The sequence below is a fragment of the Sphaerodactylus townsendi genome, linkage group LG07 (genome assembly GCF_021028975.2).
Source record: "Sphaerodactylus townsendi isolate TG3544 linkage group LG07, MPM_Stown_v2.3, whole genome shotgun sequence".
In the NCBI taxonomy this organism is placed as follows: Eukaryota; Metazoa; Chordata; class Lepidosauria; order Squamata; family Sphaerodactylidae; genus Sphaerodactylus; species Sphaerodactylus townsendi.
Genome location: NC_059431.1, coordinates 48,495,129 through 48,506,976, shown reverse-complemented (window position 1 = coordinate 48,506,976; position 11,848 = coordinate 48,495,129). Strand labels below are relative to the sequence as shown.

The window sequence follows — 11,848 nt, the reverse complement described above, 5'->3', positions numbered from 1 at the left end:
TTGTTTCATGCCCCCAATGGGTCAATAGAAAAAGGGAGAGGAAGAGAGAGAGAACTTAAACATGCATTTAAACAAAATCTTTGTAATTAAGGACACAGGGTGACTGAAGAAATGGAAGAGGCTATGCTTGTATGGCATGTATTGCCTGTACCAAAAGCCAGTCCAGTTCTTGTTTACTCATAGTTGCTAGAAGGAGGCAGCAAACTTGTGCTGGATAAAAAGAGGTGAATTTGACTGGGGTAACCATGATAGTCTGTTGTAGTCCACTGGCACCTTAAATGACTGACAACATTTGTTCTTGTATGAGCTTCTTCTTCAGGTACAAAGGGGGGGGGGACCCTGTATCTCAGAAAATTCTAAAAAGGGACAGGGAAAGAAGGAGGAGTTTAGCAGATATCACCTTTGTTTTTTGTACAGTTTTGTAGAACTGCACAATGAAAATGCAATACAGCACTAAGGGCAATTGTATCCATTACACACACACTTTACTGTCACATTGATGAGCACTTAGTATATAATCGTGTATGTGTTCTGATATTCACCTGCTGAAAACACCAGATATATGAGGCACTGGGTAGAAGTATTTGTAAACTCCATAACTTAATGTCCCATGAACTTTATTTGTAGATAAGAACACATGAATGGATGCATCTACAGACCAAACGATTAAAATTTAATATCCTTCTGACAACCTATGAAATATTGTTGAAAGATAAGGTAAGTAAGCTGAATGCCAATTGCTTCCAAAGGTCAATGATAGTATTCAGACCTATCAGTGCTTCTTTCAGTGAAAGAAACCTGTGAATTAAATTACAAAAAAGATCTTTTAATAGGTTTTTTGTGTGTGAAAGCAACTGGAAAGCTTGTAACAAGTGAATAAGGACCAAGTGAATAAGACCCATAATTGGATTTTCTCAGTGTGCTAGAAGGTTAATAGCTGCTGTTAATAATGGCACCCAACTTAATTTGGGGTGGGGTAAGATGTAAGGATTCTACATGGTTCTGTTGCTTGAAACACTTCTGTCTTTCCATTCTCTATCATTAAGTAAAGGGAAAGAAATAAGATGGGCAAAAAAGATGCCTCTCCCCTTTCTTTGGTTTGCTGGGTATAGGGGCAGGTATCAGTTTCAGTTAAGCAAAACTGGAAAAATTCTGCTTAACAGCCCTGATCCAACTTGGTGGGTGCCTGTCAGCTATTACTCTCTTACAGCGTTGGGAAGATTGTAGATCTCCTATTGTTTTGATTGTAAGTGTAAATTTTACTGCAACATGATTTCATTTAAGTTGCAGTGTTAAATGCTTTCTCTTTGAAGCAGAGTGTCTCTAATATATTTATTTGTTTTCAAAAGTCATTCCTTGGTGGTCTGAATTGGGCATTTATAGGAGTGGATGAAGCCCATCGATTAAAAAATGATGATTCACTCCTGTACAAGACATTGATAGACTTCAAATCCAATCATCGTCTCCTTATTACTGGTACGCCTCTGCAAAACTCTCTGAAAGAGCTTTGGTCCTTACTGCACTTCATCATGCCAGAAAAGTAAGTAAACCTAATATGGCTAAACACAGAGATGTATTTTCATGATTACATCCTAGAATTCCATTCCTCTAAATGAAGAGTCTCGTTTTGGAGGAAAAGACTCCCTACTTAGTAGAAATAAACTTAGATTCATTGTGTACCTGTGAATTCCCACAGGGGTTACTGTACACATACAGGCTTTCTACAAAGAGATTTTGAACCTTAAACACTCTAGCAGTGGTGGCGAACCTATGGCACTCCAGATGTTCATGGACGACAATTTCCATCAGCCCCTGCCAGCATAGCCAATTAGCTGATGGGAATTGTACTTCATGAACATCTGGAGTGCCATAGGTTCGCCACCACAGCTCTAAAAGGTGCCCTTTTCCTGCTTTTTCAAGCCTAAAAGAAGCAGGTGGAATGCCCTTCCCTCAAGTGGGGGGAGAGGTTCATCCTTTGAAAACTCTCTATGAGGCAAATTGCAGCCTTTGGGCTTCCTGCATCCACTAGCAAACCATTTTTACTACAAAAGTGAATTAAGATCAAGCAGCCTTAAACAATATGTTTCGGAAAGCTCTCTTTAAAAAAAATGCAGGGCAAAATTTCCTCATATATGACCATCCTTGTGTCTACTATGCCGCCATGAAGAGCACATATCTCAAGGTGCTTAGTATGTAGACATTTCACTCCTAAAGTGAGTCATGCCAGAGCATCACGTTTAAAAGCTTTTTTATGGAAAATAAATGTTGTGGTGTTAGAGCAGGGGTAGGGAACCTGCGGCTCTCCAGATGTTCTGGAACTACAATTCCCATCAGCCTCTGTCAGCATGGCCAATTGGCCATGCTGGTAGGGGCTGATGGGAATTGTAGTTCCTGAACATCTGGAGAGCCGCAGGTTCCCTACCCCTGTGTTAGAGGATCTGTACCATGCATGTGATGATGATCACAGTTTGGACTGATATGCCCTTCTCAGTTCTGGTCTGACCAACGTCATGCAAGATCTGCCCCCCTCCCCCCCAATAATGCTCAGAAGGTACCTGATTCTCTGTTGGCACTGGGATTGGAATGTCAATCCTGTTGTCACTACTGTCACTCATATAATAAGCAGAACTTTGCCTCTGCCTCAAAACTATCTTCGGACAACCAGTTTCTGGAGCCATTAATTTACTCCCTTACTGAAGACTTTAGGTTGTATAGTGAGTAACTTAATCTGCATGGCAAAATGACTAAAAATCAACATCTCCCCCCCCCACACACACACACTTCCAGGGGCCATAGATCTGGTTTTCAACATGATGCACCCCAATTCCACTGGTCCACTTTCCTGTTATGGGAAGTAGTGTTACAAGAAAGTTCAGGGGCCTGGCTTAAGCCCACCTCTGTGCCACTGTCAGCCCACATAATTAAAAATCAGTCTAGGATTAGTGTGGCTAATTCCCTGATAAGTCTTTTTCAGGTGAATCAGGTATTACAATATGCTAATAAGAATCATACTCCCTTAGTCACATTTTTGACTCTCTCCTGTATTTAGTCTCAGGGATGTGTTCTCATTTTCAGTCAAGGTATATCTGGCAGCTATAAATGCATCAGGAGGAAACAAGTATTTGCTCAGAAAGAATCAGAAGTATTTATTAAAATCCTGTTAAAACTGTTTACACCAGTCCAACCCCTCTATTTTGCAGTGGAATCCCTTGCTGGTCCTGGGCAAACAGTTTGAATCTTTAGCCAGTAGCTTATTCTGACTTTTATATGAAAACTATATTCTTGGTAACCATAACAGCAGCCAGGGAGTCAGTGAACTCCAGCCCCCCCTCCCCGGTCAACCCCTCCCCCACATGTTCAACTTGAAAGTAATGTTGCAACTACCTCTGGCCCAAGATAGTTTGAAATTTCATCCATATCAAGATACCACTCTACCAGTATTCCTTCTGCAGCCACAGAACAAAAGTGCGCAGGGCTTTTCTGTTCTTCCAGGATTTAATACATCATAGTGAAGCTTCTGATTGGTAACATAGAATGTATTTTATATTAAAATCTTATGCTTATGTTTTATATGTTTAAAGGTTTTCTTCTTGGGAAGATTTTGAAGAGGAACATGGTAAAGGGAGGGAATTTGGATATGCAAGTCTTCACAAAGAACTTGAACCATTTCTGTTGAGAAGAGTTAAGAAAGACGTAGAAAAATCTCTGCCTGCCAAAGTTGAACAGATTTTAAGAATGGAGATGAGTGCATTACAAAAGCAATACTACAAGTAAGTAATTTACTTAGAAGTTGATACCAAATGTATGAATTGATATGAGAGTCTGTTGCTTGTTTTTATTTCATGTTCTCAACAGCTCAGTTGTTGACAACACATATTTTTATATCATAGGTGGATTTTAACAAGGAATTACAAAGCCCTAAGTAAAGGTTCAAAGGGCAGTACCTCAGGCTTTCTGAATATCATGATGGAACTTAAAAAGTGTTGTAATCATTGCTACCTCATTAAACCACCAGATGATAATGAATTCTATAATAAACAGGAGGCCTTACAGGTAAATCTTCATTTATCCTTATTAAACAAATTGCATGTTCTTAGATAGAACTCACTGTATTATATTTTTCTGTTGCTTATTGCCTGTTACTAGTTGTCTGAGATAATAATCTCAGTAAGTATAGTGCAACAGTACAGAATACTTGATTTCACAATGACGTTGCTAATCTGCACTATGGCTTCTTAAATTCTAGAATATCCTTGATGCTAGATGATTGCCAAATTAAAAGCAAAATACTTCCCCAGTGTCAATTTGCACTCTCCTCTAAAAAAAATCTAAAACCTTTGATTCAGTAATGCCTTTACACCAAATTTGCATCATAACTGCTGGTGAGTCTCCTTGCATGAACTCCTGAGTTTGGTGAAGATTGGTTCAGGGGTCCAATTTTATTTCCCTCATTTTTCCTCTATTTGAAATAATGGTGGGTGGATGTGAACACACTCTTTTGGGCTGCATAAAATTGGACTCCTGACCCAATCTTTACCAAACGTGGGAATTCTTTTAAGGAGAGTGACTTGAAGCAGTTCTGCAAATTTGATGTCTTTATGTTAAAAAAACCACCCCCTAAGAACCCTGTAAAGCTTTCCCATTGACTAATGAAGATCTGACATTTTTCAGAAAGCTACCCCCACCCCCTACCCCCGATATTGGTATGGAGATTCAGGTTTTTTTGGATTTTCCTAAAATTTTGGGGTCAATTAAATCGGAATCCCAAAAACACCAGAAACAAATTGTTGCACACCCTTACATATGACCAGAACCCCACTTTATTAAATAATTATGCTGAGTCTAGAAAGCAATAATTCAAGAAAATTACCTGAGAATTACACAGCTACCTTTTATATTGAATTCAGCTAACTTTAAGAACATAAGAACTAGCCTGCTGGATCAGACCAGAGTCCATCTAGTCCAGCACTCTGCTACTCGCAGTGGCCCACCAGGTTCCTTTGGGAGCTCACATGCAGGATGTGAAAGCAATGGCCTTCTGCTGCTGCTGCTCCTGAGCACCTGGTCTGCTAAGGCATTTGCAATCTCAGATCAAAAGGGATCAAGATTGGTAGCCATAGATGACTTCTCCATAAATCTGTCCAAGCCCTTTTTAAAGCTATCCAGGTTAGTGGCCATCACCACCTCCTGTGGCAGCATATTTCAAACACCAATCACACATTGCGTGAAGAAGTGTTTCCTTTTATTAGTCCTAATTCTTTATTCTAGTCATGACATCAGAAAATACTAGTGCTGGAACTGGTGGGAAAGGATCTATAAAATGGACAGCATCTTCCTCTTTGTGTTTTGTACTACGTTCTGTTGTCTGCTTGTGTGCACAGTTGCTGTGGCTGAGTTAATTACGTGAATTGCAAGACATATAAAAGTCACTGCCTGTCTTCCTTAAAGAAACAAGGTAGTTTTAGACATGTGGTTGTTAGTTATGTATGGAAGCAAATGTTTGATTTACGGTTTTGACTTTGAACTGCTGCTAATTCCTTCAGCATTTATTAACAATATACCCTACTGTTGTGGCAAAACTATGGTTATCTTTCTGAGGTCTGTCTTTCTTTCTTAAAGAATTTAATCCGGAGTAGTGGAAAGCTAATTCTTCTAGACAAACTGCTGATTCGCTTAAGGGAACGTGGCAGCAGAGTGCTTATATTCTCTCAGATGGTGAGGATGCTGGACATCCTAGCTGAATATTTGAAATATCGTCAATTTCCCTTTCAGGTAAGCATTTTATTTTTAAGCTGTGAGGTTGTTCATACATTTATTTCTGTTAATGGCAAATGTAATGTACCCACTTGAGTAGTCTGAGTTTAACTACTTTTTCCTCACACAGAGACTAGATGGGTCAATAAAAGGGGAACTAAGGAAGCAAGCGCTGGATCATTTTAATGCAGAAGGTTCTGAGGTATCCCTGGCTTATTTTGTTTGTAGGGAATGTATTTGTTTTCTTTCAGGGAATAAAATGTACTCTCTTGTTTCATATAACTTCAACAACAGCCTGGTAGAATTTGTAACTTCAGATTGCAAGGAAACTTATACTATCACTTCAACTTGATACTTGCATTCAAGATAAACATATTAATGTACATAAATGATTAAGAACAGGTTAATAAAATTTAAGTGGTTTAAACAAGTAACCTGTCTATTATATCAAAACATAATTTTCTGATTTACCTCTTACAGTTTTTATTTTAATTCCATTATTTTGTCTTATTTCAGGATTTCTGCTTTTTACTTTCTACTAGAGCTGGAGGTCTAGGTATAAACTTGGCATCTGCTGATACTGTAGTAATATTTGATTCTGACTGGAACCCTCAGAATGATCTGCAGGCACAGGCTAGAGCTCATAGGATTGGACAAAAGAAGCAGGTATGTAAGTTTTAACTTTGGACTCTAATCTGGTAGTTGGATATTCTGCAGCAGAAGTAATTTGCTGCTTATGCTGTTCACTTCTGGTTGGAAGGAGACTCCTCTCTTGCTTATTAAATTCCAGATGAACAGGCAATCAACAAGTTTACCAGATATGAAAGTAAATGTGACTGTTTTGGTTAAGGGTAAATATAAATGTGTCTATCCATAAGACCCAGAGTGAGTGCCACTCCCCTACATCCAAGGGCCAGCAGCATGATCCAAGTAAAGGTGGAATGTAACTACCAGTATGTCAACACATCTTTATATATTGTGGCTGCAGTGTAGCACAGGGACATATCCATATTACACATATTATTGCCCGTGCAGAGAAGAAGAGAGTGCAGATAGAACATACATTAAGCATTAATCCTGAGAATCCAGCACAATGTTTCTGTGGCCAGAAGGATGGCCATCTGTGGAGTGTGTCTTTCTCACCTCATGAAATTTTGTACCTGAAGACCATTTTGAGTAGCTGTAATGAAAGGAGAGATGTCCGAAAGTGGTCTTCCGTGGTCAGATCTCTCTCTCGCTCTCTCTCTCCCTCCCTCCCTCCCTCCCTCCCCCCCCCCCCCCCCCGCTTTTGGAGAGGGTTCTCCAGGATTCAACAGATAAACGTTACCTCCTGCTTTGCTCTGTGATTAACTTGGCTATCAAAGCTGTTCTGACTCTATGAAATTGGGCTCAACTATGGATCCTTGTTGGAGGGTTACTGTCCCAGATTCTATACAAGCACTGAGACAAAAATCTTTCAATTGTTGGATTAAAACACTTGTTTGAGTATTGAAATGCATCTAAGGATTAATCCAGTTACAGGTGGACAACCCTATTCCCAGTCTTAATAAAACTGTGCACTTATTATTTTTGTTACTTTAAATGTTTTTGCTTGTTTCTTTGCTCATATATAGGTTAACATTTATCGGCTAGTCACTAAGGGATCCGTTGAGGAAGAAATCCTGGAAAGAGCCAAGAAGAAGATGGTTTTAGATCATCTAGTGATACAGAGAATGGACACTACAGGAAAGACTGTGCTGCATACAGGTTCTGCTCCTTCAAGGTACATTATTTCACATGATCTGTCTATGCATCTGAAAGAGAGATCCCTGAATATATATCAATAATCCTGAGCACGATGGATGGATTCTATAGGCAAGTCAAGGGACTTTTCCCAGGTAAAATTTTTGAAAGATTGGGACAAATGGGGAAAATTTAATAACCCTCACACTAAGTCTGTATACTAGTAGTTTCTGGTTGCTTGGGTTAAATCTATTGGCTTCTGAAGCTAGTAGACATATATTTCTTGAGGAAGTGATTTGATGATTAATGGTCGGCTCGCCAGCACATTTCCTATACTATATTCTCTGCTGGTTTGCAGATTCTACGACACATGATTCACCTTTTCCTGGAATAATATATTGTCACATATAAACTTCTTGCGGTCTGCAGACTGCACATATTCGACCAGCTATGTAATGTTTGATATCAGACAAGCAGCTTTTGTATGAAGCAAATAAAAGTAGCAGGTATCAAGAGCAGTAATAAGAGTCAGTGTGCTTGTGAGAACAGAGGCAGTGGACTGAAAAACAAGAGATGTGAGTGAGAGAAGAATCTGGCAAACTTCAGCAACTATCTATGGTTTCCTACCATAGACTTGCATGTGTGGGGAAAAAATGATTATTTTTCCCACCATAGGATTACATGGGGCTTTCTGTTCTGCCTCAATTGTACTGTGCCGGAGATTTTATTGTGGGGTGGGGGTCTTGCTGTGAGTAGGGACACCACATTTGCTGCAGGGCTACTGTGACTCTCCTCATAGGAAACAACCAACTTTGCTGACGTTTGGGTTGGCGGGGACCCAATTCTGTGTGTACCAAGTTTTCCTTCACTTGGGTGCCCATAGTATTGCTCTGCCCAACCAATCTTCAGGAAACTTGGTTCTTGTGAGGAGATTCACCAGCAGCACTGTGGCAGATTTGGTGCTCCTATCCACAGACACCCGTCCCTCCCAATAAAATCTCCAGCACAGTGTCAGATGGGCATAACTGCGAACACCCACTCCCACTGATTCAAATGGAGGGGGGGAATGGCATCCCCCCCCCCCGGAGAATAGAGACATACCCTCCTTTCCTAACTCCTTCCAGAGCAACACCCCTACACCTAACAACAAAGCCATTCTTAAAAAAAAAAAAACAGTTCAACACATGACACAACCATCCACACTACAACACTAGGAGAACACAGAAACAGTCCTGTGACGTAGCCATAGCAGACCAGGACAGGGCCAAGGCAGGGGGTACATTGCCAACCCTGACTCCTACCTAAGTGTCATACTACAACATCAGAAGAACACAGACACTGATTTTGCTTCCTACCACACACAGTTTTCCTTGGCCAAAATCTGGATAAATAATGTGGGGGATTTAAGTTCTCTATCTAGCTGACCTGAACTGCTGCCTGGCAAACCGTGACAGCTTTTTAGGACTCTCCCACCAGAATTTTTTTTCAAATGTGAAAGTTTTCCAAACCTAAATTTGATTCAATAGAAAGTTTTGTTCAAAAAAGAATAGAAAAGATTTTTGGGGAAAAAATTCAAGCCAGTGTAAAGGGACTCCAAGCAGCTAGCCGCTGTGGAAGAGTTTTTTTAAACTTTAGTTGGACAAGACCAGAGGTGGGATCCAGCAGGTTCTCACAGGTTCCTGAGAGTAGGTTACTAATTATTTGTGTGTGCCGAGAGGGGGTTACTAATTGATGATTTTGCCACATGATTTTTGCCTTAGTTATGCCCCTCCTCTCAGCAGTAGCGCACAGAACTTGAAGCAGTCTAGCAGGAGGTGCACCTGCGTGTGTGGCAGCCTTCGCCTGCGTGCATTCGTTTTCCACCCAAGGACCGGTGCAGCAGCTGCATCCTTGCCACAGCACTGCCCAGGAATGTCCCGCCCCTGGAATACTCGGCACGCCCCCGTCGTGCCCTGCCCAGCCCCATTGGCACTACGCCACAGTTTGAATCCCACCACCATGGGAACCTGTTACTAAAAATTTTTGATCCCACCTCTGGACAAGACACAATAACCCAAATAGCGGCTCACATTATTGTGTTTTTAAAGTATTTGGTTCTGGGTGGGGTGGGTTGCCTAGTTTTGTATTTGGAGCCGAATCAAACCCGAAAAAAGCCAAATTGGGCTTTTTCGGGGGAGTTTGCTGATTTAGCTTTACCAAATCATCAAGCCTACAGTGGACAGGCAACAGTGTTTGGAGGGCTCAGGAAGGGTGAACTAAGGAAAATAGTGTTGCCGGATCCAAAATTAGCAAAGGCTTCTATAACTTTTAAAAATCATACAGAAGAAAGTATGCTGGTTACTGCAGTATGCACATTGGTGACTAGAACGTCACCCCCTCTAAACGCCATCTGTATTTTTATCTGTATTTTATTGTATTTATAATGGAAAGGTTATAATTTGAGTGCTGCTTTTAAATTTAAGGACCAGTACTGTAGGTACGGAATTATTATGGTTTATTGTTTATATTTCTGTTGTGAACTGCCCTGAGCCCTCCATGGGAGGGTGGTATATAAGCCAGATAGATTGATAGATTGATTGATTGAGGGCACATCTGGGGACAAAATCTAAATTTCCAACTAACAAGGAATCCCATGAAGAGTAAAAACTGTTCCCTTTCATTTTAGCTCTGCTCCTTTTAACAAAGAGGAACTGTCAGCTATCTTAAAATTTGGTGCTGAAGAACTTTTTAAAGAACTTGAAGGTGAAGAGCAGGAGCCACAGGTACAGAGAGTTTATCATCTGTACATTTGCTTTATGTGTTTTTTCACTTTAGCATTTCAGTTGTAACAATGTCTGTTTGTTTTTATTTCTTTACAGGAAATGGACATCGATGAAATTTTGAAGAGGGCTGAAACCCGGGAAAATGAATGTGGCCCATTAAGTGTGGGAGATGAGTTGCTTTCCCAGTTTAAGGTAATACACTTTTTTATTTTACAAAGCATGTCAAGCACAAGGATAACTACCTGTTTATAAATTTTATAAATTCCCTTCCTTTTCTATTCCAAGCATTCCTCTGCTTGTTTGCTGATATAGGCTGATGATAGTTCTCCTTTTGCTTAATACGTTTAAAAAATGGAAAGAGAAGTTGCACCTATTTTAGAAAAACTGTGCCTAATGTAATATCGTCCACCCTGTTTCTGCTTTAGAAATTTGAGGATGTGTGCTTCTTCAAGAACGCATTACTCCAGTAGTTAGGTGAATATGACTGAAGGAAAATTTTAATCTACAAAACTTTAGGCCAGGTCTAAACACAGACTAGATCGAAGAATATAGCATGTTTTGTCAGAAATGCACAATTATACATATTAAACAGTTGGATTATCAAATTTCTTGATGACATCAGCATGTTAAACCCTGTATCCTGTTCAGAAGGAAGTATCTTGTTGTTTTCCACAACGATATACCTTAATTGCATCTCAGTTGCATTACCATAAATACAGTGTAGGGTAGAGAGGGATTGTTTATGTTATATTAGCAGAGTACTTTGGGCCTTTACCAGCTATGTATTATGACAACTTTCTCCATATTTCTCCATTTTGCCATCTTATTGCCAGTTTCACTTCTTTTGATTGAATGCTTCAAAATATCAGTTTAAGGTACATTTATTAAGAGTATGTTTTGTTTTTTCTTTCATTCTTACAACATTTGTTTTCCAGGAAGAGACTGCTGACGCTCTTATTTGGTCAAAGACTATAGAAGTAATCCCATACTAAGAACATATCAAGTTCTAGAGTTGTTATAATTGATTCCACTGATTCTAGCAGCTATGGAGCATAGCATGTTTACAGCCCTTGAAGAATATCTTAAAAGTTTAATTAGAACACTTAGAATGAGAAATAGTGTTTTCCTCCCTTTAAAAATATTTAGTAAAAACTATTCTAAAAGACATTTAATTGAAAAAAAAATCAATTGGAGATGTTCTGCCCATAGGGTGAACATTGTACTCTTGTTCAGTTGTATACAGGATTTCTGTTTCAACAGATATATATCATAAATATTAAGCAGGGGAAATTTATTTGATTTTGCTTACACATCACTCATCATGAACACTATTGCAATACCGTTTGTATTGCATTTGTTTTGATAGGTTGCTAATTTCTCCAATATGGATGAAGATGATATTGAACTGGAGCCTGAACAAAACTCAAGGAATTGGGAGGAAATAATTCCAGAGGTCCAGCGAAGAAGATTAGAAGAAGAAGAAAGACAAAAGGAACTGGAAGAAATTTACATGCTTCCAAGAATGCGAAACTGTGCAAAACAGGTATGCTTTACCTTTAAAAGATCTTCTCCTTATTGGAGCTAGATCACATTGCTTTTAAAATATTCAA

General features: G+C 39.5%; 1 protein-coding gene across 2 annotated transcripts in view; it reads left to right on the top strand.

Moving 5' to 3' along the window:
• The window catches only part of CHD1 (chromodomain helicase DNA binding protein 1), an 85,657-nt gene that overhangs the window by 40,316 nt on the left and 33,493 nt on the right, over positions 1-11,848 (top strand). For both annotated transcript variants that reach the window (XM_048502938.1, XM_048502937.1), the window contains exons 13-23: positions 628-717; positions 1,350-1,540; positions 3,582-3,770; positions 3,891-4,053; positions 5,620-5,772; positions 5,885-5,956; positions 6,271-6,420; positions 7,368-7,516; positions 10,142-10,238; positions 10,335-10,430; positions 11,605-11,781. In XM_048502938.1, the coding sequence (XP_048358895.1) occupies positions 628-717; positions 1,350-1,540; positions 3,582-3,770; positions 3,891-4,053; positions 5,620-5,772; positions 5,885-5,956; positions 6,271-6,420; positions 7,368-7,516; positions 10,142-10,238; positions 10,335-10,430; positions 11,605-11,781 (1,527 nt within the window). The remainder of the gene's footprint in view (positions 1-627; positions 718-1,349; positions 1,541-3,581; positions 3,771-3,890; positions 4,054-5,619; positions 5,773-5,884; positions 5,957-6,270; positions 6,421-7,367; positions 7,517-10,141; positions 10,239-10,334; positions 10,431-11,604; positions 11,782-11,848) is intronic.